The sequence below is a fragment of the Poecile atricapillus genome, chromosome Z (genome assembly GCF_030490865.1).
Source record: "Poecile atricapillus isolate bPoeAtr1 chromosome Z, bPoeAtr1.hap1, whole genome shotgun sequence".
In the NCBI taxonomy this organism is placed as follows: domain Eukaryota; kingdom Metazoa; phylum Chordata; class Aves; order Passeriformes; family Paridae; genus Poecile; species Poecile atricapillus.
The window spans coordinates 99,090,364-99,118,361 of record NC_081289.1 but is presented as its reverse complement, the minus strand read 5'-3'; the positions used below and the strand labels follow the sequence as shown (position 1 = coordinate 99,118,361).

Sequence of the window (27,998 nt, the reverse complement as noted above, 5' to 3'; positions counted from 1 at the left end):
TGATAAGTCTTTGGCTTTTATTTTCAGCAGTATTGGACAATTACATTTACACTCCATATTTGCAAATAACTAGATGAGTTCAATAAATAGTTGCCCAGAGGGGAAAATAAGGTGCAGAAGCATGAAAGGTTATGTAAAGTGACCTGATACAGTCCAGAATTTTTGCATTCATTTAAAAGGTGTCTGACAGATCTTCAAGGTCTTATAGACAGCTTTTAAAAGTGTAGTATTTTTAGAAGGAAAATTGACACGTTTTTTCCTATGAGTCAACACAGCCTGAAAAAAAATAATTTAAAAAAATTCTGCCCACTTTACAGAGCTCAAAGTGACATTTATGAAAACTAAAATACTAGCAAATCAGAGTGAAAATAATCAGACTTTCATAACAAAATTTACACAAGAGATGTAAGCATTTAACAGCCAGTGGCAGAATATGAGATTTCATTTTATTTTCACAAAAAAAGATGATTTCAAAAATTCCTTTTTGGAAGCTGTTATGTCTTCTGATAATGTTTGTTGCAGCCTTGTCTTCCAAAACAAGTTCTCTGATGTGCCATCCAAACTAAAAATGAAGAAGCATCCAAAACTCTATTGCTCATGTGATGCTGAGATGATGGGACCTGATGCTCAAAACCATTGTCAGTTTGGAATTTTTCCAGGTTCTTTGGTATCAGTGATTCGGCCATATTGTTTATAGACTGTCTTTGTTACTCCTCTTTGCTTAGTTGCATTAATTCAGTGCAGTTCCCTTAGATACATTACACAGGGGATTTAACAGGGAGAATAACACTCTTAGGCAGAATACCTTCAGCAGTCTCTTGACTTAATCCTGTGATATAAACAATAAATTAAGATAAAATCCTTAGTACCCATAGATTCCAAGCATGTGTCATGAATACTTTCATTACCACTGCATGACTAGGGTTGAAAATAATCTTCGTGGCCCTTCCCCATCCTTTCCAAAGTATTTACAAGGGCATGTAGTGACAGGACAAGGGGGAATGCCTTCAGCCTGAAAGAGGGTGAGATTAGTTTAGTTATTAGGAAGAAATTCTTTCTTGTGAGGGTGTGGAGGCACTGGAACAGGTTGTCCAGAGGAGTTTGGGATGCCGCATCCCTGGAAACGTTCAAGGCTAGGTTGCATGGAGCTCTGAGCAATCTGGTTTGGTTCAGTGTTCCTTCCCATGGTAGGAGGTTGGAACTGGATGATCTTTGAGGTCCCTTTGAACCAAACTATTCTATGATGTATCACACTTGATGGCACTCCAGAGATATTGCAACACAGAAGTGTAATTTCTTAGAAGATAATTTTCTGAAAATACAGTAAATTTTGCCTTGAAATTTCTAGCATTTCTCTTTGTCTGGTTCTCCTTTTTTTTGGTCAAATGGCATTGTCTGTGACACCAAAGAAACCTTTCATGCAGTCAGATTAGAAATAATTTATTTTTAAAGCACTGTGGTTTTTCTGTCCTTTTTAGCAGTTATTTCTTTCCTTTTTTAAAGACTTCAGTGTTGAGCTTAAGTGCATTGCTCTGTCATGGTTTATGCCTAACAAAAGTTGCAGCAGCTCTGGTGATTCTTTCTCACACAAGCTACAAGTTCCTTAAAATGTGTATTTAATTTCAGATGGGAAGTTGATTACAGAAGCAGAATGTAATGCCTAATCTTACAAACTTGTCCCCTAGAGCTATCAAGAACCTTGCCTGCAGGGCCAAGATCTAAAGCATAGCATCTGTACTTTTTTAAAGAGATAAGTTATGGCTCTCTGTTTACAAATTGACCTGTAATTTATATGGAAGAGAAACGTCATCATTATATACATTTTTCTAGGGCATGTTTTGTTGTTTTTAATTTCTAGGGTGAAATAGTTAAGAAGTACACCCAGCTCAACCCTAAAACCTATGAAGACAGACTAGCATTAATTCTAAAGATGTGTGTAGAGGCTGCATCAGAGGCAGTAAATGTAAACTGCAGAATTTTAGGAGTAGGTAAGTTAACAAATACTTTTTACACCTATGTTTTTCAACATGAAATTAAATAACTACTCATTAACTTAAAACACCTTTCTAAAATGGATCTTATGTACTTTAAGTTCTTATATTTTCTTAACAGATGTTTTTAGATGTTTAAATGGAAAATGAGAAGCAGACTACAAAGACTGAAGTTTCTCCAGTTTGTAACAACCATTAAACAATCTGTTAAGTCACAGTAAACTATATCTGAAATGTGTTTATGTAGCACTCTGGATTTTGAAGCTCTCTCCTGTCTTGGCCTTGTGAATCAGATAGATGTTCAGAATTTATCAAAACAGCTCTTGAAACAGCTGCAGCTGAGTGATGTTTTCTCTGCTGTCTGCAAACTTTTCTTTAGGGCTAGGGTCAACTGTGCAGCAGAATTTTCAGATCCACTAAGGCAAACTAAAAAGACTAGAATGTTAGGAGTGAATTTGTAGCTAACGGAGACAAAAGCAGCCCTTCTCCTATCTTCTAGTTCACTTGCAGTACAGTTCTGTGTTAAATGGTGCTTATATCAGACAGGACTTCTTCAGTTTAATGGTGACTAGGAGATTTGGCTAGGAGATACATATTCTTTATGAAGATGTTGAGTAATGTGTCCTGGATTTTTAAGGACAGAATCTTTATTTTAGCTGAGAAATGTTCTCAAAGAAAAGTAGCTTGTTCCAGATGAAAACTTACCTGAATCACACACTACAATGAAAAGTTAACTTGAACAGGTATTCTTTAAAAACAATGTGAAGTGCACAAAGCCATAAGGAGAAATATTAGCCCTTCAAATCAGATCTTTCTTACAACTTTAATGTTCAATTCAGCTGCTTGTTTTAGAGCTTTTATGGCTGCTTTCCATTACAGCGTTAACCCTGGAACCATCTGTATATGTGACTCAATTATATAAGCTCTGTACAATAAAATGCTCTAAAAACTTTGTTGTCTAGAACTGAATACCTCCATAATAGAGACCTTCCTTTCAGTGGTCCTGAGACACTCCATCAACTCTGGAAGCCTCTCCAGTTAGGGAAAACTGGGTTGGCTGATAGAGCCTATTACTGACCTACTCTGTTCAGTAGACAAATCTCTGAACACAGTTTTGTTCTTTCCCAAAAACAGTGTGTTTTTAAGTAAAAATCACTAGTAATTATTTTTAGTCATTCTAAATCTTGAGAGTTACAGCAGACTCACAGACACTAACAGTGTTCTAGGGTTTGAAAAATTTATTTTTGCTGTTACGTCTTTAGTACATCACTAAGAAGAAACAAAGATATTAAGCAATTTGCTGCAATCTTGCCTGAAATAGGAATATTGACTCTCTCACTGACATTAACCACTTCCTGTCTAGTTAGTCTTAAGATACTTGATGCATAGTGATTAGAGGCATGGCATTCTATGAACTATCTTCTTTACTTTGAGTGTGATTGAGCATTGAAACACACTGCCTGGAGAGGTTGTGGAGTCATCTTCTCTGGAGATACTGAAAATCTATGGACAGAATCCTGTGCCACTTGCTGTAGGTGAACCTGCTTTAGCAGAGAGGTTGGACTAGATGATCTCCAGAGGTCCCTTTTAACCTGAACCGTTCCATGATTTTGGGATCTTTACATGTCAAATGTTGGACTGGCAGTAATACTTCAAAATTTTTTACTTTCATGCTCTGCTTCAAAGCCTAGTATTAGAGGAAAAAATATTGTCATTAGGAAAAATAGATTTTTACTTGAAGTCTGTTACACAGACTTAGTTTTCTTTTTTCTCTGTATTTTTGTGACAGGTATATCCACAGGTGGACGGGTAAACCCTCGAGAAGGAATTGTGCTTCACTCTACCAAACTGATTCAGGAGTGGAGCTCTGTGGATCTCAGAACTCCTATATCTGATGCTTTGCATCTGCCAGTCTGGGTGGACAATGATGGAAATTGTGCTGCTCTAGCAGAGAGGAAATTTGGTCATGGAAAAGGAATAGAAAATTTTGTAACACTGATTACTGGTACAGGTGGGTATGTCATAGTTCAATGAAATCCAAAGTCCAGCACCATCACTTAGAGGTTCAGATGTTCTATAGGCATAAAGATTACCACTATGCCTGGAAAACAAAAAATTCTTTTGCTACACTATTTGTTTGGTTTAGGGTGCTTTTTAATTTATTCAGACAAGTAAAACCACTTCCATAATTTAAACTTCTTGATGAAAGAAGTTCTTCTGGTAGTGCTCCACAGGCAAGTAAGGAAAATTTGAGCAACTTCAACTGGAATAATTTTGCATTTTTTCAGCTTTACAGCTTAATTCTCTTTCAACTTTAGAAACACAAATCAGATCAGAATATATATTTAGAAGATAAGCAGCTGAATATAAAAAAGTATGCTTAAATCTCAAATGCAAATGTGGGGTAATGTCTCTCATTTGTGAAGTACATAGTCCATTAGATGGTGGCAGTAAGAACTAGCTGATGAATCTACACAGTTTGGGAAGGGGCAGCAGAGGCATCCACATTTATGTGTCCTGGCCCTTTAACACAGAGATTTATCTGTCTAAATACAGCATTAGAACTTCTCCTCTGAAGTATGAAATGTTAGGGCCACTTGGATAGTTTTATTCATAAAGAGCATGACTCACAAGCTTAAAAGATCTGTCAGAGTTCAGTACTATCTGTAGGCTTTAAAAAAGAAATACAAGCATTATATACCATTTTGATCCATATATGAATAGGAAGGAGGGAGCTGTGAGCTATAATATTGTATATTAGGTGTGTCAAATATACAAAAGTTCTTTAACAGCTAGTAATTCTTGGTTTCTAGTGTAGATGACCACTGATGCAAATTATTTTATCTTGTCTATATCAGAATAGGCAAATATCAGTGTCTTGCAGAACTGGGGGCTTTAAAAACTGTTGGGCAGCAGGGGGTGTTTGTCTTCTTTTGCAACAATAGAAGTCTTAATATCTTTGCAGGAATTGGAGGTGGAATCGTTCATCAACACGAATTGATCCATGGCAGTTCTTTCTGTGCTGCTGAGCTTGGGCACATTGTCGTATCCTTAGATGGCCCAGAGTGCCTGTGTGGCAGCCAAGGATGTATAGAAGCATATGCCTCAGGAATAGCGTTACAGAGAGAAGCTAAGAAACTGCATGATGGTACCTATTTACTCTGGTTTTGCAAACACAGTTACTAAACAGCAGTATAGGAAGAAATTTTCAAAGAAGGTATTAAGAAAAAGTAAATCTGCCTTCTTTTTCTGGGAGGAGACAAAGAATAGGTGTACAGGCAGCCTGCATAGTACAGATCTTTTTCAGTGGCAAGGAACATTTGGAACCACTGGTCTCAGAATTCCCAGAAGCACACAGCAGAGCCTGTCTCTTCTTTTTAATCTTGATATAAACTAATGTGACATGCATTCTGTGATGTTTGGTTTCACAGTGATTGTCTTTCAGCAAAAGACTTAAGACCTTTTTTGGTCTTAAGTTTGAGAATATTTATATTTTACTTACCTTTGGGTCTGACAAGACTAGAGAATTACCATACTCTAACTGTTTGAGTTTGATTTCCTGCTTCTGCAAGTAGTTTCCTGAGTAATATAGATTGATTACCTACAGATTATTCAGGATTCAGTATACAAGTAAAAGAAATTAAAAGATTTTAATTGCCTAATTTTTCACCCTCTGACTTGCCACATTATCATGTCTTGCTCTTGGCTTTCTCTCCTTTCCAGATGATCTGCTTTTAGTAGAAGGAATGTCAATGAAGGAGGAGGAGATTGTTAGTGCTGCACACCTCATTCAAGCAGCTAAACTTGGGAATAGAAAAGCAGAGAGCATTCTCAGAACAGGTGAGAACATAGCCCAGAGGGTGAAACACTTCCATGATTGTGTTTTAGGGGGTACAGCAATGGTAGTGCACTGTAACACTACAAACAGCCTGTACACGTTGAGGCCCTCTCAATATAGAAATTACTAATGGTAATGAGATTTTAAATATAAATGCTGGAGAAAATGTTAGCAGAAGCATTAAAAGTATCTGTTAAAAAAAAATAAATATTAAAAGGTTCTGCAAAGATCAATTTAAAAAATAAGTAAAGTCTCAATATCATATTGGAAAATTCTGGGACACTTCACTGCAGGCACGTGAATGGCTGGTCTGAGGTAGCAAAGGCAATTTATTTTATGTGTTACTTTACATGGAGTATTTCACTGGTTTACTAGTTCTAAGCATAGTCCTCCCTCATACATAGTGGTTAAGAGGGGGTGGTAGAGTGATGCTTTCCTATTTTCTCTTTGCTTACAAGCATGCTTAATGCCTTGCTTTGTCTTTTCACACCCATAATGTTGAATAATGCATTATTGTACAAAAAAAATTTGCCTTTTCTTTTTGACTTTGGAAAGAAAAGTTAACAGCAGACACATACTACCTGGTAGCATAAAACTGTGGAACAAAACACTTTGTTGACTTTCCAGTGTTACTTGCTGCTAGCAGAGCTGTTTCAGCTACTGATGACAGAACTGCTCTGAGTATTCTACTCAATTTCTTTTTACTTCATCATTTCAGCTGGGACTGCATTGGGCCTTGGCGTTGTGAACATTCTACACACCGTGAACCCATCTCTCGTGATCCTTTCTGGAGTTCTAGCTAACCACTATGTTAACGCTGTCAAAGATGTGATAAATCGACAGGCGCTGTCCTCTGTTAAAACAGTGGATGTGGTGGTCTCAAATCTAGCAGATCCTGCTCTTCTTGGGGCTGCTAGCCTGGTACTGGATTATACTACACGTAGAATATACTAGAAGAATTACAGAAGAGTTAGAGTTGGACTATTCAAATTCCTAATGGGTGGAGGGAATACTTTGCCCCAAATTTTAATTTGATGAGAGCAGCTAATGAATCAGAGTAGTGTTCTGAGTAGTTAGTGACTACTTCAGCATTTCCTAATTGAGGTATTATCTTTTTGTATTTTTCCTAAATTTCAGCTGACTTCATTGGAAGTAATGTGCAATTCTGGTTTTTTTAAGCACCTCTGTTGGTAAGCCTATATGTTACTTTTGAGTGTGGCTGAATTATTTATGAGCATCTCTTGCTGTATGGGGATAATGTGTATGGTGTGTAAAATTACTATAACTCTTGGGGATCCATATCTCATTTCCCACGTATGTGAAATGAGAAGTTTACCAGCTTTTCAGTTTCCAGGATTCCACCCACAAAGTAAATAATGATGTAATCACCAGTAGCAGGTAGTAATTTTTGTGGGTGGAAACAAGGGCCTCTACAATAAAAAAAGGCTACACCTAGAAATTCCTTTTCATTAAGGACATGGTAAAGGCAACCAAGTTTATTTATTACATCATCTCTAAAAGACATAGTCCCATTTTAGAATCCTTGTATATGAAGGGAAAAAAACGTACAGTTTAGTGAGCTTACAGCCTGCAGAGGAGTCGAAACAAACTGGTGAGTATAGCAGTGAGCATCTTTGTCTTCTGGCTATGGCCAATAGTAAATTGGGGGATTTCTCAAGAGACATAATCTGCTACTTTCAGGGAGGCTGCTTCTTCTTTGGTAGCCAGTTAGCTGAAATTCAGCCACGTGGCACAGCTGATCATAAACAACCTTTCACTGCAGAGTGACATGACACATCCTCTCAGCCATTCGGGTGGCTGCAGGTGCACTGCCCTTGTCCTGCTTTCACCATCAGCTTTCAGGATGGAAAGTCAAATCTGACCCTTCTCACCTTCAGAGCATTCAGAGGCCTAGGAGAAAAGTATGTCAAATACCAGTGAAGGCTTGCCTAAGTAAGCAGTGGTTTGCATTTCTTTAATGAGTCCTTGATATATAGTGCTGTCTTTATCCAGCTGCTTTTTTAGCATACTTTCAAGATGCTGAAGAAATTGAAATACCAACCCATCTATCAGCTAATCCAGAAAGATAGCTCTGGAGGAACAGTCACAAGACCATCATGTCCTGAATTTAATGACCTGTCTTGACATTTAACTCAACCATGGATAATCTCAGAAGTCCAGTAAGGTGTTAGCATAGGGGCTATTTGCATGCTTGAATTTCTTCTCCAATCAAAATGAAACAATCTTCTGCAACCATTGCCCTCTGCTATACAATGAACTTGGACTGAATAGCTCCTAGTACACTCGCTAATTCTGGGATATAATCTACAGAGATTGTCTTTACTTCACCCTCTCTTCCACAAGGAATGCTTGTTGGTAACTCACATCGTCAGAGCAGATTTCAGGAATACCACCAGATCTCCCTCCTGGTGTCTCCAGGAACAATCACGCAGCCTCTGTACGATAATTTTCTCAGAGAAGACTTGGAAAGTAACTGGTTCTTAATTGTTTGCCAAGTTGTACTAGGCTTTATCTAACCAAGGAGTTTTAGTTCCTTTTCCTACACATCTTGGTTTACTTGGTGATTCCCATTACCTTCAATACCAGAGCTTTAGCTCTATGAGCAGGTCAGGGAGAAACTGCAGTAACAGTAGCTCAGACAAGGAATAATGAGGTTATAACAGTGAGGAGGCCTGTCATTTGATCTTTCCATCCTCTACCGTCATAAGGAATGCCTGGCTGGAATGCCTGGCTAAAAGTGGGACCAGGCTTTTGCTTTCCAGACCCTGTGAAGCTCTGTATTTCTGGTGTCTCAGATGTTTTTCCCTAGCAGCTGAAGAGAGGGTACAGGCACAGAAAAAACATGACAGACTAAAACACAGTTGAAAAGTGTTACACCTTTAACAAACGATTCTTCAAATGGTTTTGAAAATGCTTTTTTTCTGTCAATTGGCCAAGAACCTGCTGCATATGTACAAGTGGTTTATAAAATCAGAGAGAATAAAAAGTCATATTTAATAGCGTAATAGTGGTTTCGTCTCTCCTTCTTTCCCTGTTCAGAAGCATCCTTTTAACTTCAGGTACTTCAGTGTGGACCAGAGATTTTATGGACATTAGCCCTGGGTTGTATATAGTCCCAGAAGGAGCAAACATCATATGTTCACTGAATATCTGCAGTAATGTGTTTATTTGATGCTGGCCCAGTGTCCTTTAGAGTAGTCCATACCATGAAGATCAACTCAAGTGAGGGCAAACCAACCTTTTTATCTAATACTGGGAAAATGTGCAGAAACAAAGTCCCTTTCCCCAGCCTTTACCAGTATTTCAGAGCCTAAAGCTCAGAGCATTCTCATTACCTGCACTGGCAGCATCTGTTCATATTGCCTGTTGCATTTTGGTTGGTTTTGCAGTGTCTGTGGCAAGTGCATGTGGTATCCAAACTGTGGCAGCCTTGGCAGGAATGCCAGCCTCCAGCCCTCCAAGCAGAACTGTGTATGACTTCAACAGCTTGGGCAGGACAAGACCCCTCATGAATGTGGATGTTCAGCATTACATAAGCAAGCGACAGCAGTAGAGTGCCAAAAGGTTGGAAAGCAAACTAAAACTTTAGTTCTTAGTTCTCAAACCAAAAAGCCAGGACTTGGGACCATAAGGAAAATATGAGTTTTGATAGATATCTTTTTACAGATCACTGCTGGTGCTTTGCAAACCATATAGCTAATCCATACAGAGGATTGTATACTTCTAGGTTTAGAATTTCTTTTTGGCTTCCTGACCATCAAGTTTATTCTGTGTTCTGAATCTTTCATCTGCCACCCAGACACTTGGAAATAACAAATCTATTAGCATTCTGGTGGTGTTGAAGCACCCTCTTTCCTCCATTTAATTGTAACAAAATTGCCAAAAACTTGCAGGAATTACCAATGGAGGAAATGGCAATTTTGTATTACAAAAACACAACCCAGAGTAAGGTGCAGATAGAATTTATAGGTGGATTCAGTGAAATCTCAAATCGGGGTCCCTTTCAAATGCCATGGAAACATCATAGGCATTAGTAAGTATAAAACACCTGGGCTGTACACCCCTTGGACCATTCCAGATAATTATATTTGGATTAGAGCTAGTTCCACAGGACAAGGTCCTGCAGAGGAACATGCTTGCCTGCATGACAAGTACTGCTGGAGGAATCCTCTTGGCAAAGACTGTAGACACCCATGTTGACCATTCTGAAATACAAGCCTGTAATCTTATGCTTCCCTCTTAACTGGTTGCTCAGAAAATAAAAACATCAGCGGGAAACAGATAAGCCACACCATGTTGTTTTATGGCTGTTTAAAACTTAACCATGTTCCACAGGCTAAGAGGATGAATGCACAGTGCTGCTGTTTTCAGGCTCCCTGCTTTCCAGTGAACCCATGACCTCTCCATCCCTCTTCTTTACAAATGCTCATTGTAATTTCAGACTGACTGGCTGCTGGCTGTCACCTGATCAGAAGCTAAACAAAGCAAGTTCTATACCAGGATATGTTCAGCAAGAGTCCACAACTTCCCTCTCAATACTGCATGAGATCTTCACACGCATGCAGCTGGGATTGTGTCTGAAGGATAGGAAGCATCCAGGTTTTTTCCCAGATTCTTAGTAATGCTATGGAGATAAGCAGCAACAGTGGGGAAGTTAAAGCCAGTAAACAGGATTGAGCATGCACAGCCGGGCAGAGGTAGCACAACACTGTCACATGAAGTTACAAAACAAAGTGACAGATGCTGATCTCTGAAGAAGTCAAGGCTTAGAAACACAAACAAGATCTGTTCAAATAAACCTGAGAATTCTTTTGCTCTGTCACAGGGTCTAAGAATCTAAAACAATTCTCACACACAGAAAATGTCCTGACTCCAGTAGTGCTGCGTTTGGTTCTGAGCTCCCCAGTACACGAGAGCCATGAGCACACCAGAGCTCAACAAAGAGCCACAAAGATTATAAAGCAACTACAGCATTTCTCCTGTGAGGGAAGGCTGAGAGCCGGAACTGTTCAACCTGGAAACGAGAAGGCTTAAGGGAATCTTATTAATGTATATAAATACCTGAAGCAAGAGTGTAAAGAAGATGGAAGCCAAGCTCTTTTCATTAGTGCCATGACAGGAGACACTGGGCACAGACTGAAACACAGGAGGCTCCATCTGAACATCTGAAAACACTTCCATACTGTACAGGTGTCCAAGCACTGGCAGAGGTTGCCCAGAGAGGTAGTGGCATTTCACTTCCTGGAGATCGTCAGAAGCAGTCTGGATATTGTCATGGGCAACAGGCTCGATGTGGTTCTGCTTGAGCAGCGGAGCTGAACTACATGACCTTTAGAGGTCCCTTCGAACCACAGCCAGTCTGTGATTTTGTGACAGCACTGATAAAGGAAACAGTGAGCTAGCATACTCAATGTCATTTTACATTAATTTTACATACAATGTAGAATTAAGGCAGAAGAGTTAATCTGCAAAATCTCTGCACCAGAGTTAGTGGAGGTAATCCTAACCCACAGAGCTGCATTTTAAGTGTTCCAATAGGATGAAATATGTAAAAAAATCTGCAAACACATTCTTACACTCTGCAAACCCAGCATATAAAATACTGTTTTAACTTCTGTAACATTGCTTTGGCCTTGAATTCGAGTCTTTGCCCATTTTCTTGGATTGCAGCTCTAAGCCACATCCATAGCCAGATAAATTATTACGTAAGATAGGAAAATAAATACCGTTATTCAGTGTGCATGAGCCCCTCTAAACAGTAGATCTTTCAAATTCTCCTAAATTCATATTAACACTTTAAAGACTGTATATTTAAGGTAGTGGACTTCTCTTTATTAAATTATCAGCTCATTTTGAACATCTTTATTTTCAGAGCTTTTGAGTGTGCAGCAAAAAGGAAATTTTCAGTCAAGGCGAATGCATAACTAGTCAAGGCTAGCAATGAGTATCAGTATTCTATGGACTTGCTCCGTGCTTCAGTCCTGTTGGACTCACCTGCCATACCCTTGTGCAGTTCAGAAGATACCTTCTTGTCTTAATTTTCCATGGAATCAAGCTTTCAGACCTGTAATCTATTGTCATTCTCATCACCACCCACCAGTAGTATGTGAATACACTTGGAAACATGAGAGTAGCTCCAGTCATTACAGACAATTGTGAGGTACAGCTTAAACTGCAGCCCAACTGGAAACCATTATATTCACTACCCTATCCACCAAAGGAACACAGCTGCTAGTGCAACAGCTGCTGCGCAATAACATCCTGAGCCTCGGTACATCGTAGTCGGCACCTGCAACCCTTTCAGACTGCCTGGACTAACCTTCCAGCTTGTACTTAGAAGGTATTAAAGCAATTACACTACACAGTAGTTAAGATACTGTGTTTTTGATAAACATGGTGAAATAATGTAGGAGATTGAACAGATTAGTTTTATAAGATAGGCAGCTATGGGTAAGGTTTAACAGAGCAAGGCTAGAATATAGCTCCTGTGACTGTTAGGTGAGCCAAGGAAGCAGAACAGAGATTTTTCTATCAGTTGGTTTAAGATTCAACTACCTTGGCAGACAGAACTCCAACCTAGACATGAGCAGCCTTAAGAGCAAGTCTTCCCTTCTCTTGCTCTCTAACTCTCCAGTTCACCACCCCAGTGGGAGGAAGTGTCTTGCAATGGTCAGTGAGGACAAGGACATGGTTCAAAAACATCCAAGTACACCACAGACCTTTGCATATGAAGAGAGCATTGAAAACCTAGCAGAACAGAATAAGCAGTAGAATATCACAGGTCTTAACTGCTCAGTCCCCTCTCCTGTGTGTTGAGCCTGAGACAGACAGCCAGAGTGACAGCAGAAAACTATACAAAACCACTTACCTTACTGCAGAAGGCAGTGTCCTGAGTCCCACTGGAAGCAAGATAAGCCCCTTAACAAGCCTGCTGTTTTAGTTTCCTTGAGCTGCTGTCTAGTGGGATAAGAGAAGTGTTTAAACTAAAGGTCTCAAAAGCTTTAAGAAAGCTTAAAGAAACAAGCAGGACAGCCTTGCAGAGACCAGAAGCACTGCTGGCTGGACATTGACCAGCAAGGTGAAATCACTAGCAATCAAGAGAAATGTTTACTCATACTTAATTCAAACACCCTCTGTCAAAAGGAAGCAGGAGACCTCAATTCATTCAAAGTCAACACATTTTGCTGTTTAACAGATCTTTAATATCAGTAATGTGGGAAGTGATACCTCAGTGCACAACAGCACAGAGACTACAGTTTTGGAGGTTCTCCCATTTCAGACACAGAAAGGAAACATCAGGAAGAACATGCAATCAAACAATGATCAGCTCTAGATACATCATGATGTGGTCCAAAAAAACACATCAAAACAATTAATCAATTACTGCAAACATAGCTTCTCTGAGTTTAAGATAGGTTAAGATATTGCATTTTAGTGTTTCCATCGAGCTTTGCTTCAGCGAACCAGCGGAGCCTGCTTGAGCGAGATGAGGACTGAACGCATGCGGGACACATCTTTTGCCTGCTTACTAGACTTCGGATTAAAGTCACAGAGCTGAGCCACACGTTCCCACTCAGTGCCCGGAAAAACTTCTTCTGCATCATTCACAAAGGCTTCTTCAGCTGCCCTAAAAGCAATGCAATGCACCTTGTGTTAATGCCCAGCATATAAGCCACTCCTTCCCTCTTACAGGATGCAGTTTCTTTCAGCATGTTTCATAAGAAATGTGACCTGACAGCTGCTTGTGGACATTATGGTCACGTAAGCTCCCACTGCCCCAATCCTGGAGATGAAAGTAGATTGCAGTAGTATGCTATGCACAAGCAGTGCAGAGGATTGCAGAGGATTGTGTAAAATGTTGGAATACAGGTGTTTGGTTTTAAGAATAGTTATTGAGTCTTTGCCTAAGGAGTCGCCACACAAGCTTCCAGGAAGTAAGGTACTTCTATGTAGGCATTTAATTTATGGAGAAATGCCCAGGTCTTAACTAGTTCAGCCTCTGCCACTTGATGGCTTATACTGGACATTTGCCAACTGGAAATTTACAACCGCCTGCAAGCATGTCTTAAACAAATTGCATCTGAGGATTTAAATCAGCCCCAAGGCCTACAGGCCATCATAAAACTATCTGCTGATGATTCCCAATGCTGTAGTGAAGCAGCATGAATCATAAGGAATTTAAGTCATGAATCCCATGCTTGTGAGTGCAATAGACTACAGCATACATCTTGGCAGAGGAGATGACTTGTCTGGGTCACCTCACAGAACAAACATATTTCCCCTGCTCTCACCCTAAGGAGACTCTACGGAGGCTTTTGACATTATGTACTGGATAGTGCCAGTGGCTTCCCAGCTGTATTATTTTGGCTTTTCTGTGCTGCCAATAGCATTGCTTCAATGCAGGAATAACACTCCAGCATCTAGTTTACATGAACTGTGGGGCCCTGGTAGCTGCCTGAGTGCAGAAGCAGTAAGCATCAAGAGATCAAACCAAATCCATCTACTCCAACAAGCAGTACAGAGAAAGCAGTGAAAATGACTCTCCCATGAGGGTTCAGCACTATTCACAGGGATGATAAGGTTACAGACACCACTGAAGACAAGGATCACTACAACACTGCTACTTTATGTGACATGACACTTTTAAGGGGCAGTGAAGATTTTTTTACTTAACTGTTCTAGGCTGTAGCAAGGATGATTTATGTTTGTGCTTAAAGGTGAAGAGAAGAAAAGAAACAAGGAGAGAAAGTTTAAGTCAGATATAGAAAATGAGAATGAGATTAATGCAGATGATTGGCTGGCTGAACATGCACTAGTAGCTTAGCCTACATTCCGGAAACAGGCAGCCAGTTTTATTATGCAGCACTTACACTGCACATTTGCATTGGACATATGAAAATAAAGGTTTTATTGAAAAAGTCTAACAAAACCAACTCCAGGAGATTTCAGAAAAGTTAAACACCACCTGTAAATCCATCATTTCACAAGTCTTGGTTTATATCCACCTACAGTTAGCTGTGAATTTCACACCAAACTTCAATATTAATGCACTCAAAGCCACAACAGGGCTCACCAGTACACCTTCTAAAGGTGTCACCTTAGAATCTGTGGCATATCCATCTTTCAATTCAAGTCTACAAATTAAGGGAAGAAATTAAAATACATGAACAAGCCAATGAACATTGCAATCCTTCTACCCCTCAGAAACTAGCATGCTCACTGGGGCTTGAAAGTTTCAGCTCTGTTTTCACTGACCTATTAGGCTGGTAAAATATCTACGCTGCTCCTTAATGTCTTCCCAGCAGTTTACACTGATGTCCCAATACCACGTTCTTGTACTTTCCACCTGTTCTCTAACAGCCTCCTACTTCTATAAGCACGCACATTTTCTACCCTGATTTATGTCAGACAATTCCTTTCTACCTTCCCTGGCTTGTGAACCTTTATGTGCAAGCATTGTTTGAGTATTTTTCTGATACGCAGGCAAAGAAGGTGGTCACTGCCTATCACAGAGTTAAACACTGCTTCTCTGTGGAAGGACTAAACACAGCACCCATGTGAAACTGCGGGCACTAACTCACACCCCCCAGCAAGGCATCTTGCTAAGCTATGTTCACTGGCCTGGAAACAACTGTAAACCCTTAGGTCTAAGGACTACTGAAGTCAAAATTCCAGTGGTATGTACACTACCCAACTTAAACTGAAAGTGCTAGGCTTTGTGCAGGGCATACAGGAGAACTGCACTTAATACTGCAGACCAGGAGCAGGCTAGGAATTAAATATTCAGAAGGCACCTTCAGACATTCAGCACTATTTCTGATCCTGCTTATTATTGTGTTGACTAGCAAACAGAATTAGTAGTTAAGCAACATACACATAACCAATCACGTCAGCGAAGGGTTGTTTGTAGAAAGCTTCATCTGCCACCCTAGGTAGCAAGTAGTCCAACAGGCAGGCAAGCAGGCAGGAGAAAAGAGATAAGGATGAGAAGTACGGAACACAGCTAAAGGCAGTTTTAACAAGCACATTAGCCTTGCATCACCTAGACTTACTGTAACAGGAAAGCAGTTACCACACGGAATGTGTCAATTAAGCCATTGGTCAGAGGGGCAACACAGAAATTCTGCTACATCCTAGAAGTTTAGACCATCTAGTTGAGGACTAGAGCCCCAGTATTAGCAGTAAACTACTTCCAGAGAATAGAAACTACCATCAGGCAAGAGATCTCACCAGGATGATGAGAATGCCAAACACTTCTGTGCAACACCTGTTTAATGAACCCTGCTCCAGACTCCATATCCTGTACTCAAACACTGGCTATAATAAACCTGTGAGGGCATCATGAGCTCTGGCCACCAACTACAACAGTACTAATCCTGTTGCCCTTTCTTGCCCAACCAAAAGGTAGTGAATTCCTCACTGAATGGAAGTGGCAAATCCATAATTCTGACAGCAGCACAGACCTCCTTTATTCCTTTAGAAAGAAGCGTAGTCTACCTAGGACTTTATTTAATTAAGACAAACCTGATGGCCATTTTGATAAGAAAAGTTGTATTTCAAAAAAACAAACAAACAAAAAGCCAACAACAAAATTAACAAAACAGCAGTTCATCTTGAACCCTGTGAGTTCCCAAAATATAAAGCAGTCTTGATGATTACCTGGACAGAATGAAGTAGAGATTTAAGAGGCACTAAGTCAGTTCTATCACGTTTACCTTCACATAGCTTGAAGTCAAAATTCCACAGGGAACTTCTAAGAAAGTGTGAGAGCTTACTATTCCAGCCAAGTTATAGTGATCCAGTTATGATGACCAAGTTATCACTTTCTGCCATAGGACCCATAATTAGACAATTCAAACCAGTACAGATACAGTCAGCATTTACTTCTTCACTAGCAGGACAGAGTCATGTTATACCTGAACTGCTTCCAAAAAGAGCAGCAAAAGGTTTTAAGACATTTAATGAAATTAGCTGTAGCCAAGATTAACTAGAATGCCACTTCCATATGTTCTAAAGTAAGCAAGTAAAAAAGCTAGTATCAGGGTAGTTAATTGAAGACACTGAAGGTCCAGTGCAGCTGGGAGCGTGACAACTGAGTAAAGTAAAATATTTTCTGGCCATGTTCAGGCTTCATGTCCTAAGGAATCTTCAGTAATACTTGATCATCATCTTAATGCTTCCTGGACATTTATGTAGATTATTTAAGAAAAGTTAAAAAGATAGGTAGTAGGAGCATTTACTTCAATGATCTGAAGGACTACTGCCTTAGGACATACAAGAAATATTCTAACCTCCCTCCACAATTATTTTCATAACTAGAACCACAACTCTTCTGATAGCTGAGGAAACTTTACCTGTTACTGGCTTTTGTTTTCTCGAGCTTTTCATCTTGCCTTGCATACCACTCTTCCAATTCTTTTATTGCTTTCTCTTTCCATTCTGCTTCCTGCTTTCGCGAGTTTGCATCTGAAGATTTAAGAACTGCTTTGTCAGTCATGTTTATATCCAAATGCATCTTACAAACATTTCAACTGATGATTCAGGGTGCATCCTAGTGCAGACAATTGCTTCACCAACTTGGGTAAGGGTTAGGAGATTTCCTGATTCAGGCTATAAGAACTCTAAATACTACAAACATTCAAAGGATTAGCTAAACAGAATTCCTGTGCTGCATAACTGGGACAGTCCACTTCAGTTTAGGATAGAAATTTTGCAGAGTAGTTCAGATTCAGTGGATCTGTTGGTCTGCAAACTGCTCAAAACAGAAACACTTACCTTGCTATGCCAGTGCTGGAATAAAGCTTAGTAAAGCTCTATGCTTAGACAAAGTGAAGGAACCTGGCACTCCGCATACTTTTACACACAGCCTCCAGCTCAGGACAACCTCATCTGCTGTAACTAGCCCAAAAGAGGAGTGAAAGGGTCAGCTCTATCCAGGATTACATTTTACAGAAGGCTCTGTCCTAACAATTTCAAGCAAAGGCTCCACCATGCAAGTGGGAAGCGCAGCAGTTTGTAGTCTCTTAGATGCTGTCCATGGGTATGTACCACTGCATTTGATAGATGCATTTAGTCTAGTTAATAATCCATTACTTTCTTAATTTAGTTATTAGATTAAGATCCATATGACAACAGATGGCCTCAGCAATTACAAAATGAGTAATCTTTATCCTTTGAAATAAACTACTGCTTGCAGTATTTACTATCATCTTTTTAGCTTAAAAAAGTTGTTCATTTTCTGTCAGCTCATCTCTAAGTAAAGGTTCAGAGAGCCTCTTGCTTGCAGACTCCCATACCAGTATTAAGTCTGCTTACTAGAAGACTCATCCAGGCTTGCTCCTTGAACTCAGGAAGCATGTTAAGACTCTGAAGAGGCAGTGCCATGGTTCAGAATTCTGCTGCTTAAGAATCATAAAATGGCTTGAGTTGGGAGAGGCCTTAAAGATCATCTAGTTGCACCTCCTCTGCCAAGGGTAGGGACACCTTCCATTAGACCATACTGCTCAAAGCCCCATTCAGCCTGGGATGGGGCATCCACAGCTTCTCTGGGCAACCTGTGCCAGTGCCTCACCACCCTCACCATAAAGAATTTTTTCCTAATGGCTAATCCAAACCTACCCTCTTTCTCTTTGAAGCCATTACCCCTTGTAAACTACACACCCTTGTAAAAATTCCCTCTCCAGTTTTTTTGTAGGCCCCCTTTAGGTACTGGAAGGCTGCTGTAAGGTCACCCCAGAGCCTTCTCTTCTCCAAGCAAACAACCCCAACTCTCCCAGCCTGAGTGAAGCTGATATTAAGTTACTCAACAAATACCATGCTTACCAAGTTGCTCCAGGCGCTCCTTTTGCTCCTCTCTCCACTTACGAATACTTTCAGGTTCTGACTGCAGTCGATCTGCTTGGGAGATGGCAGCATAGCAGTCTGTGGGACCATTACTCTCCTTGGAGGAAAGGAATACTGAAGTCATTTGTGCATAACAAGAGGATATTTCAGATAACTGCCTGCCAGCTATATAAAACTAGACTCTATTTGAACAGAGCCAATAACACATTCATTTGATGTTATAACACATTTCCACCACTAAAAAATCTTTCTACAAATTACAGCAGAATTGAAGAAAATTAAGAAGACTTCCTCCAGAAATCAAGGATCAAACAAAAATTCAAGACAACTGGAAATATAAGTGCCATGAACACTTAGTGTCAGAGCACTAAGCCTGCAGAATGAAGAAAACAATGCCTAGCACCTAATTACACAGCTGTAGGCCAGATCTTCTCTGAGTTAATCTCTCCTTAAATATTTGCTGTGAAAGTAATTTTCTTTATGGTTTTGTGCACAGGAGTATAAAACATTCTTTGCAGCTTGTTTGTCTACTTCAAGAGACATTTGCATATCACATTACAAAATTTGGATTGCTCTATGCAGCTTATAACACAAGAGACATTTCAGTATTTAATCAACAGAACAGTGAGAGTACTAGAATCCTTTTCACAATGTAACATCTCAAAGGCTTAAAATTAATAGGGCTAACATTAATAAACCAGATTTACAAAGCTAATAAATATTATGGTATTTGCTACAGAAGATACTTGAAGTTTAACAACTTTTATTGCTTCATCCTACCCCTAACAGAAATAAGAAATACCACTCCTAAGAGTACCAGGTCAATTGCAGTTGACCACAGATTTGGCTATGCCTTGTCCCTCTCTGGACCTCCTGTAACCCTCAATGAAGGACTAATGCAAAGAGAAGACACTAGGCTGGAGCAACACCATTAGGCTTCACATTTCATCCAAAGAAAAATAAACTGGCCTGACACAGGGCCAGCTAGTTACAGGTAGCTAAAACCTAAGTTATGTATAGCCCATTCAGTCTCTTCTTTCTCATTAAGAGGAAGCTCTGTCAACCAAAACAACTGGTCTCTTAGAATTCCAAACACAAAATCAAAGTATCTAAAGAGGGCAGTCTGCCTTCTGTTGTACAAGGAAGCACAAAGAGCCTGTAAAATACAAGTTGTCCCATCAATCTCACAGTAATGTTGAGGATATAAGAATGTCAGCAGCAGTGAAAGCTGTTTATGCCTCCACAAAGCTCAGCATTCACTTAAAACTCTAAGGAGAAATACATCGCTCATACATTGCTTCATTCCCAAACATTCATTTAACAAGGCCTAACGAGCCAACTGTGACACCAGGCAATGACCATGCCTTGGACAAACTGGTGTGAAATTCAGTTCCAACAAAGTGATTGCCTCAGCATGCCTCATACCTCCCTGACACCAATGAAGCAGGTATCTCCTCCTTTTGTCATTACCATGGCTAACATCCTTTCCTACTGCGATTGAGCTTTTTAGCCATCAGTTTGATTTCATGCAACTTCATGTCACTAAGAAATGTACAGTTTTCAGTCCATTCCTTGTAAGGCCATGTTGATAAGACAACCAGGATGCATTAGTTATCTTTAAAGAGCAAGCAAATCTGAAAACTCTGCTTTAAACTAGGTAATCAGAGCACACTTTCAGCTTAGCAGCCAACGCAAGTCAATGTAAAGTCATATCACAGAGCCTATCAGTCTGCTTTACAGTGCTTATGTACTGTTAAGCCACATTTCAAAATGAACTCCTGCTCTAACGTGCTTCTAAGTTCAAAGGATGGGCATAATTTAAAACACTGACAACTTTATGAGATGAGCTACCAGAATAGAAGACCCTCCTCAGAAATGAGATAAAATTACTTTAAAGACAAGAAACAGGAAGTATTAGTCTACATTAAGGTAAAATTCTCAGCACATTCTAAGTACAGAATACTTCTATCTTACCTGATAGACATCCCCGTTAACCACTCCATCAACAGCATCTGTAAAGAGGTGACTTGTTTAGTCATTTGAAAAAAGATAGAACAGCCAGATTTACTGATTTCTGTAACTTGTATGGAAAGCTTTAGTAGAGTATGTAATGTGGGAGTTGTGAAAGTGATTGTTACTTGATACCCCACAGGGACACTTCCTTCTCCCAGCACTTTTTTGTGACTTCATGCACAGGCATGAAAAACCAAGGGAGCTACCATTCTGCAGAACCAGAAATACCAGGTCATTTCTTCGTCATGAGATCCTGCTTCTAACAACATAAGAAGCTGAGAAGCTGCTACAGACTGCATTCTAAAGCTACTCCCACTTTGTCCTCCCCCTCTTAGCTTATTACTATACAACTGTTCTGAAGTTAAAAGGATGACTACCACTTTTTTTAGTATTTGCCTGGAAGATTAAGAATCCTGCAGCCAACAACTGGTAATTCTTATCCTACTGTTGTTATCTCCTAATTAGCTCAAAAGATAGCTAACATTCCTAGCAAAGTCACCTTTCTGCTACCACCTGTGATGATATGCTTGATAGCTTTCTGCTTCAGTTGCAGCATTATTATCTCTGAAGTGACAGTGCCAACAGAGCTTCAGGCTCAGGTACAAATCTTTGCCAAAGAAGCCTAAAATTTCATCTTTTTAAAACAAATCCATAGGGAAAACATGCCAGTTGTGAGGCAAACTTTTAGGTTTTTGAAACTATTTAAATCTCTGGACTCTATAAAATACACCAAGATTTTCAAGAACTGCTAAATCTCAGCAGGGCATCTCTCTGGAGCAGCACAGTGTGACATCTGTCTGCGTGATATACCAAGTATTCATGTTACTCATGCCACCACAGATAAATCTATCACACAGAAGTGTTTCCACCATAATACATCCCTCAGTGAAAAAAGTGACTGCAACAAACGGTAAGCAGAAAAATCAAGTTATTTTGCACCATCTTCTTAAAAAGATAGCTGACTGACCTAAAACTAAGCGAGTTATGCTGCTGTATCCTATTGTTTGTGGCTAGATATGCACCAGTATCACAGTACTACTAGCAAAGGGCACACAGGAAGTTTTGCACAGCACTTTATCAGGGAACAAGGCAAGTGTTTTACATCTTTATCTCTGAGCCCTGAAGAGCAATCATTAACCGCATCATGTAGAGAACTGTATACTCATCACTTCAAGAATGGCAGTTAAGTTGGAGGATACTAGTCCCCAAGAACATAGTTACTAACTTTTGCAGGGGAAGACTCACGAAAAAAAAGCTTTTCCACTATGAGAAACTGGTATTTTATAACTGGACTCCCATAACTGAGAGATGGTTGCTACTTTATCAGATTTTTAATTCTCTGTAAGGTACAGGAGGCCTTCACAAAGACTAAAGTGACCAGGTGGGTGAGAGAGCTTATAAATCATGAGGATGCTTCCAAGAACAGCAATAATATGTTTAAGCTTTCTTGTCACACCAAAAAAACATTCCTTATAGTCTTCACTACTGAGGTTGGTAGTCTGCTCAGGTGAAAGGAACATCACTGCTTAAAGCTGTGCCTGAGATGAAATACACAGGTTTGTCTAAGGGCCATTTTTGTTCTGCAAAGAAACAGCCGCTGAACAAAGAAACAGACACTGATCTAAGTGTTTCTAGAGGGCACCCGGGTCAGAAGCATTAGCAATATTAGAACAAATTTCCCATCTGTTCTGAGCTCCCTAGAACTTGCAATTAAGCTGAAGAGTCAGCATGCTGACTGAGCATATCACAGGCAGAAGAGGAAACAGAACTGTACCAGCGTGCTGTCATCTGCCAATGCAAGTGTGCTAACTGGAACAAGACCAATAGTCAAACATTCCTTCATTTCAGCTCTCCAGTCTTTGTATTTTTATAATTAAGTATGAAGTGTAGAAAAACTACCTGTTTGCCAGCCTTCATATCAGTAATCAATGCTAGTTGTGTATCAGATTTTTCTGTTCACAGAAACATGCAATTTCATAACCTTCACACAGAAAAAGCCTAAATACTGATAGTGGCATCATAACATTTTCAGAAGCCATGAACAGTGAGGACACTCCTACTGGTTTCAGAGTCCATCCAATTCTATCACAGTATTGTATCTCCTCAAGTTAAAATTCACATATTTAGAACCATCTCAGTTGGTAATGATCCATACTCCTTGCTGATTGCTTTTGAACTTGAGATAAACTCTTATTTTTAAGGGCACTGTTGCAATGAACACGCCCAAACATCTACAGTTCTGCAACACATGCTGACAATATGGTAATAATGAACTTTCATACAGCAACACAGATTATTTTTTAGAGTCTGGAAGAGTCTGGAGAGGATAACTCATACCAGCTGCCTTAAATTCACAGAAGATACAACACCCAAGCTTGCCAGAAATAGAAAGCTAGCACCAATGCCCTCCACATTTACTACAGCTTACAAAAGGAAAGGCTGGGTAGTTTGAAGATAAATACAAAAACCATTTTGTCACTTCAGTCCTAGAAGTCAGTATGGCCTCAGAGGTTTATCATAATGATGATCAACTATTCTGACGTCTACTATTGGCATTATTACCACTCACTACCACTTGGCCTAAAAGGAAGTTAGCTTAGCCTTCTTCACCAGCCTCTCCAAAGTCTTATTCTCAATGCAAAAGAGGACTGTTATCCAAAATATCAGAGGAAGGGCTCTGCAGTACATTGAAACTTTTTTTTTTAAATACTTTAATACATTGAAATATTTGAAGTATTTTTTATGAGTTACCTTCAGCATCTCTTTTAAGCAATAAGTACTCTAAGTAGTGCTACTTTCAGTGAGCTAGCCGCTCTAGTTAAAGCAACAGAAGAACATAAAGTTTAATATATTCTGACATAAGGTTAAGTAACTCCACCACTCAAGGCCTAGATTCCCATCATTTTCTTTTAGGCACAGTAAAGCTTTCCTTTTACCTACCTCTTACCCATAAGATGATAAGAAAGAAGAATCTTTTACAAAACTTTTGTTTACATAGTTATGCAAGAACCTGGAGAAGAAATTATTTTTCTAGCCATAACTCATTCTCATGCTTGTGTGCAAAATAAAGGCAAGCAGCTCAGGAAGTGTGCTTCTTTCCAGTGTTTTAGTTCTAATCTGCTGTCCTATCAAAACCCATAGTCCCCTCATTTTCAATAAAATCAACAGGCTAGGACTAAAACACACCTGCAACAATAGTGTGCTGTAACAGCTTCTGCAATTTTCCAGTGTAACAGCTTCTGTAATTTCCACTAGTATTTTCTTGAAAACAGAAAATTGATTTTTCTGTCTTGACTTCATAATAATGCAGCATCACTAACACAAGCTAGACAGGTATCATCCCTTTATCAAACCTTTCTCTGTGCTGTGTTATGGGGCTCTGAAGCCTCAGATGCTGATTCCATAGCAAAATCCAGATCAATGGCTGTTCAAACAATTAAGAAAAAAATCAATAGTTACAGACAAGAACTCTTTCTGTCTGTCGTGCTAACTACAGAAACAGGAGGAATCAATTCTTTCCTAAACAATTTTGAAGCAAATTGATACTCAGTTCCTGAAAGGCAATTAAATACCTAGACAAACCACCAGACACAATTAATTTTCTTAATTGCTAGTCTCATGAACGTCTTTCAAAGACAGAAAAACATAATTCAGTCAAGTTCATATAAAACTTACAGAGCGTGAAAATGTGAAAGCAATGCTTGAGACCAGTCAGCCTACATTAAACTTGTGTATTTGCATGATTGTCTAACTGCTTGTCTTTGAATTAAATTCCCTGTAAGAATCTACTCAACAAACTGCCATAAGGATTTTATATTAGCATACATAGATCCAAGTACCTAGAAACCACACATTCCCCCTTGAACTCTCTCTTGCTCAGAGAACATACCAAATGAATTGATACAACCTTAAGACTTACTGCTGTCAGAATCTCACTGCAAATATATGGACAGTGATTCATCACTGAAAAAGAAATCTCACAAGACATCACGTTACTAATACCTAGCCAACAGCACTGTATTACTTGATTTATACAGTACTCCCTGTTTTCTGGAGCAGGGATTATGCTTCACCTTCCAAGGGAAATAAGATTAGGTTTTTGCATGCTCAGGCAGCTTGAATGGCATAGCTATTTACATAATGAATGGCCTACTGGATCAGGCCTGGATCAGTATTCCAACCCTCATTAAGGCAACATGAAATGATGCTGTGTGAGAGACACAAGCTTGGCAACATTCTGCCATTACCCCCATACTCACCCATTACAACAATTAACGGAATTCCTAATATTAATGTTTTCAATTCATGATGCTCGCTTTTGTCCACATATTTGTCTAATCATTTACCAAGAGACTGAAACTGAAAGACTGTTGATGAGACGCTATGATTCTTAAAAGTGCATTTCAAGAAGCTGATGATTGCTTGTCACTATATCTGAAGTTAAGATCTTCCAACTTCAGTTGAGAGCTGCCCAAGTTATTACTTTTGGCCCAGTATTTAGAAAACACTTATCCAGCAGACCTGTAAATAAGGGGTTCAAAAAAGGTTACGGTTAAAAAAAGTAAATCCACAAATCCCTGGTCACGATGCTTAAGGATTTACATAAGAACTTGCATTGTTTCAAGAAGAAATTTGCATTCACCTATTCAATTATGGAAGAGTTTAATGAGCTAATATGCCAGAGACTACAAATGTCTGATATTTATAAGAATCAGATGGTAAGAAATGCCTAACACAAATGGCAACAGAAGTCATTAGATCATTTGTCACCATGCCTGAACCAGTACATTTTGCATGGCTGAAGTCTGTGCTTTTTAACATGGGGGAAGAGAGTACAGGCTCTGACAGTCAACAGAGATCAATGTTCTGGTAAGAAACAGGACCACCAAAACTCCATAAGCATCGTCTCCCATGCCTATTTAACAGGCCAGAGCATAAATGCAATCCCATGGCATAAAAGAAAGCAAGATAACATACAGTTCCTTCCCAGACCTCCCAGATCCTTGAATCATATTATATTTATTATTTTAAGAACTTCTTTCTAAAGATCTCTAATAACGCTTTCACACTCCATGACAAGTCAACTTACATGACTTGAGAAAAAGTGCTTGAAAGGCAGTTTAAGAGCTACTTTTAAATATCAAAGCAATCTAGAAGCATTGAACAAATCAACTTTTTGACAAGGAAACAGTTTGTAACAGTCATCACTGTATGTATGTAGAGAACATACTCCTCTAGTCGTTCTAGTGAGAAAGGCCATCGTGAGAAAGGCCAATGATAGATTTTTTTCAACTACATTTGTTTTCAAATGGCTACTTTAATGTTCTAGAGTCTGTTTGGAACATAAAACCCATGCATGTAAGGATTACATTTGTCTAAGGCTTCTGAAAGTAAGAAGGGAAGTGTCCATTGTGTCTGTTTCTGCACTATACATAGAATACGGAAGTCAAATTATGTATGATACCAAAACAGGATGGTGTTTTGATAACAATTATCCTCAATTTCTTGTGCTGGAGCAAGATAGTGCCCAGTAAACAACTTTTTTTTCAGGCATATGTAATCCATATGTTTTGGAGCTTATGAGTGAGCTGACATTAAGGGCAGTGCTACCACTAAATAAGCACTGGAAGGTCTCCACTATCCAGTTTATCTAGAAGAGCGCTATTCACAGAGAGACTACAAACCTGCCCCCTCATACATAAGATACATCAGTAACTTCTGGTATCAGGCTGCAAAATGAAGACTTAATTCTAATGATGTTCCAACAATTAACTGGGGAGCAGTTATTCAACTTAATCTGAAGGAGAGTGGCATCCTGCTGCAGTGACAAAGGGATGTCACATGAGAGAAAATACGTCCCTGTGGTGCTAGTGACAAAGTCTTCAGAGAGTGTTGCAACATCAACCCCTTTCCACTCAGGCCTGCTAAAACCTTTCATAAGGAGAAGTGTTTATTTTGGGCTGCTTTAGCTACCATTAGACTAACTGGAAACACACTGACCTATACTCCTCAACACACAGTTCCCACCCTTCTCCAAACGCGGGCTCTGCAGTGTTGGGTTTGCTACATTCAGTACAAAGGTTACCAAGGAACAAAGGCTAAAGGTTTAGTAAAATTAAACATCAGCTTAACTGCTCTTATGCTTTAAGTCTAAGATCACCCTCGCTGAAGACAGAAACTCAAGTGGCAGATTTATCCGGCTTTCAGAAGCCTTCCTTCAGGCAAGCTCCTGGATTAGACGAGATCAGCACCGTTCGCATTAGGATATGGGCACGCCTTAGACATCTTCAGGGGATACAAACTATAACCGAGGGAGCAGGGAGGTAGCTTGCCTTGTGGCACAGTGCACCCAGGCCGGCCCTGGCCCACCCCCGGGACCACCCCGGGCAGCGGGGGCCCGCTCGGGGCAGAGCGCCGGGGCGAGGGTCCCGCCCGCACCGCCCCCGACGGAGGAGGGGAGCGGGGACCCCTCACCCCCCAGCCCCACCCGCCGCCCCCGCAGGACGTACCCAAGCCGAGGCCCTCGGGACCCTGCAGCGCCTCGGGCACCTCGCCGTTCTCCAGGATGCCGTAGCCCTCGTCGTTCTCGATGCCCGCGATCTCGTTCTCCTGCTGCGCCAGGAAAGCGGCGGCGGGATCCTCCTCGCCACCGTCGGGCATCCCGTTCCCGGAGAGCGGCTGCTGCGGCTGCTGGGCACCGAAGAGCTCCGTGTCGGCCATGGGTGAAGACGGGCGGGCGGGCAGCTGCGGCTCCGCACCGCGCCTACGCCGGGCAGCAGCAAGGAAGGGGCGGGGGCGCCCGCCTGCGCCAATGAGCGGCGAGCGCCGCCGTCTGCGCCCAATCAGCGAGCGGCCGTGGCGGGGCCTGTGGAACGCGAACCAATCAGCGCCCAGAGAGCAGCGGGTGGGCGGGGCGGAGCGCGGTCCCGGTGCCCGGCCGCGGTGCCCACAGGAGCCCGGCGCACCGGCGGGCTCCGCTCCCTCGGGCTGCGGCGGCACCGGGTTCGCCTCTGCCAGCCTGCCAAAGCACAGGCGCTCCCGTGGGACAAGACACGGGGCCGTCGGCAACTTGGAGACAAATTCGAACCCGCAGAATACGTCCAAAACATCGGTTGTGTCGAATATCCTTATCTCGTGATTTTGGGTGTCTTCTGTCTGACAGGGAAGCTTAAGTTACAGAAATACAGAAGGTGTCAAGTTGGTAGAGACCACAGTGGGTCATCTGGTTCAACCTCCCTGCTAAAGCAGGGTCATCCCAGAACATTTGGCACAGGATTGTGTCTATGTGGCTC

At 40.5% G+C, this 27,998-nt stretch overlaps 2 protein-coding genes and 1 long non-coding RNA gene across 9 annotated transcripts in view; 1 reads left to right on the top strand and 2 right to left on the bottom strand.

The window, feature by feature from the left end:
* GNE (glucosamine (UDP-N-acetyl)-2-epimerase/N-acetylmannosamine kinase) overlaps positions 1-8,849 on the top strand; it is a 39,851-nt gene extending 31,002 nt beyond the window's left edge. For all 4 annotated transcript variants that reach the window (XM_058864716.1, XM_058864718.1, XM_058864717.1 and 1 more), the window contains 5 exons: positions 1,859-1,988; positions 3,781-4,002; positions 4,957-5,139; positions 5,715-5,831; positions 6,548-8,849. In XM_058864716.1, the coding sequence (XP_058720699.1) occupies positions 1,859-1,988; positions 3,781-4,002; positions 4,957-5,139; positions 5,715-5,831; positions 6,548-6,783 (888 nt within the window). In that variant the 3' untranslated portion in view covers positions 6,784-8,849. The remainder of the gene's footprint in view (positions 1-1,858; positions 1,989-3,780; positions 4,003-4,956; positions 5,140-5,714; positions 5,832-6,547) is intronic.
* On the bottom strand, positions 3-27,500 carry CLTA (clathrin light chain A). 4 transcript variants are annotated; one of them, XM_058864723.1, is made up of 7 exons: positions 27,216-27,499; positions 20,668-20,705; positions 18,673-18,790; positions 17,205-17,316; positions 14,525-14,560; positions 12,719-12,807; positions 3-829 (listed from the first exon to the last, which is right to left on the bottom strand). In XM_058864723.1, the coding sequence occupies exons 1-6, from the start codon at positions 27,424-27,426 to the stop codon at positions 12,720-12,722; spliced, it is 603 nt and encodes a 200-aa protein (XP_058720706.1). In that variant the 5' UTR covers positions 27,427-27,499; the 3' UTR covers positions 3-829; position 12,719. The 4 variants fall into 4 exon arrangements, with proteins under 4 accessions (XP_058720706.1, XP_058720704.1, XP_058720703.1 ...); XM_058864721.1 differs by lacking the exons at positions 3-829; positions 12,719-12,807 and adding an exon at positions 13,030-13,477 and having other exon boundaries at positions 18,673-18,787; positions 27,216-27,500; XM_058864720.1 differs by lacking the exons at positions 3-829; positions 12,719-12,807 and adding an exon at positions 13,030-13,477 and having other exon boundaries at positions 27,216-27,498.
* On the bottom strand, positions 20,883-24,801 carry LOC131592875 (uncharacterized). Its single transcript, XR_009280723.1, has 2 exons — positions 23,889-24,801; positions 20,883-23,831 (listed from the first exon to the last, which is right to left on the bottom strand). It is a non-coding gene; the product is annotated as an uncharacterized LOC131592875 (long non-coding RNA).
* Positions 27,501-27,998: the final 498 nt, after the last annotated feature.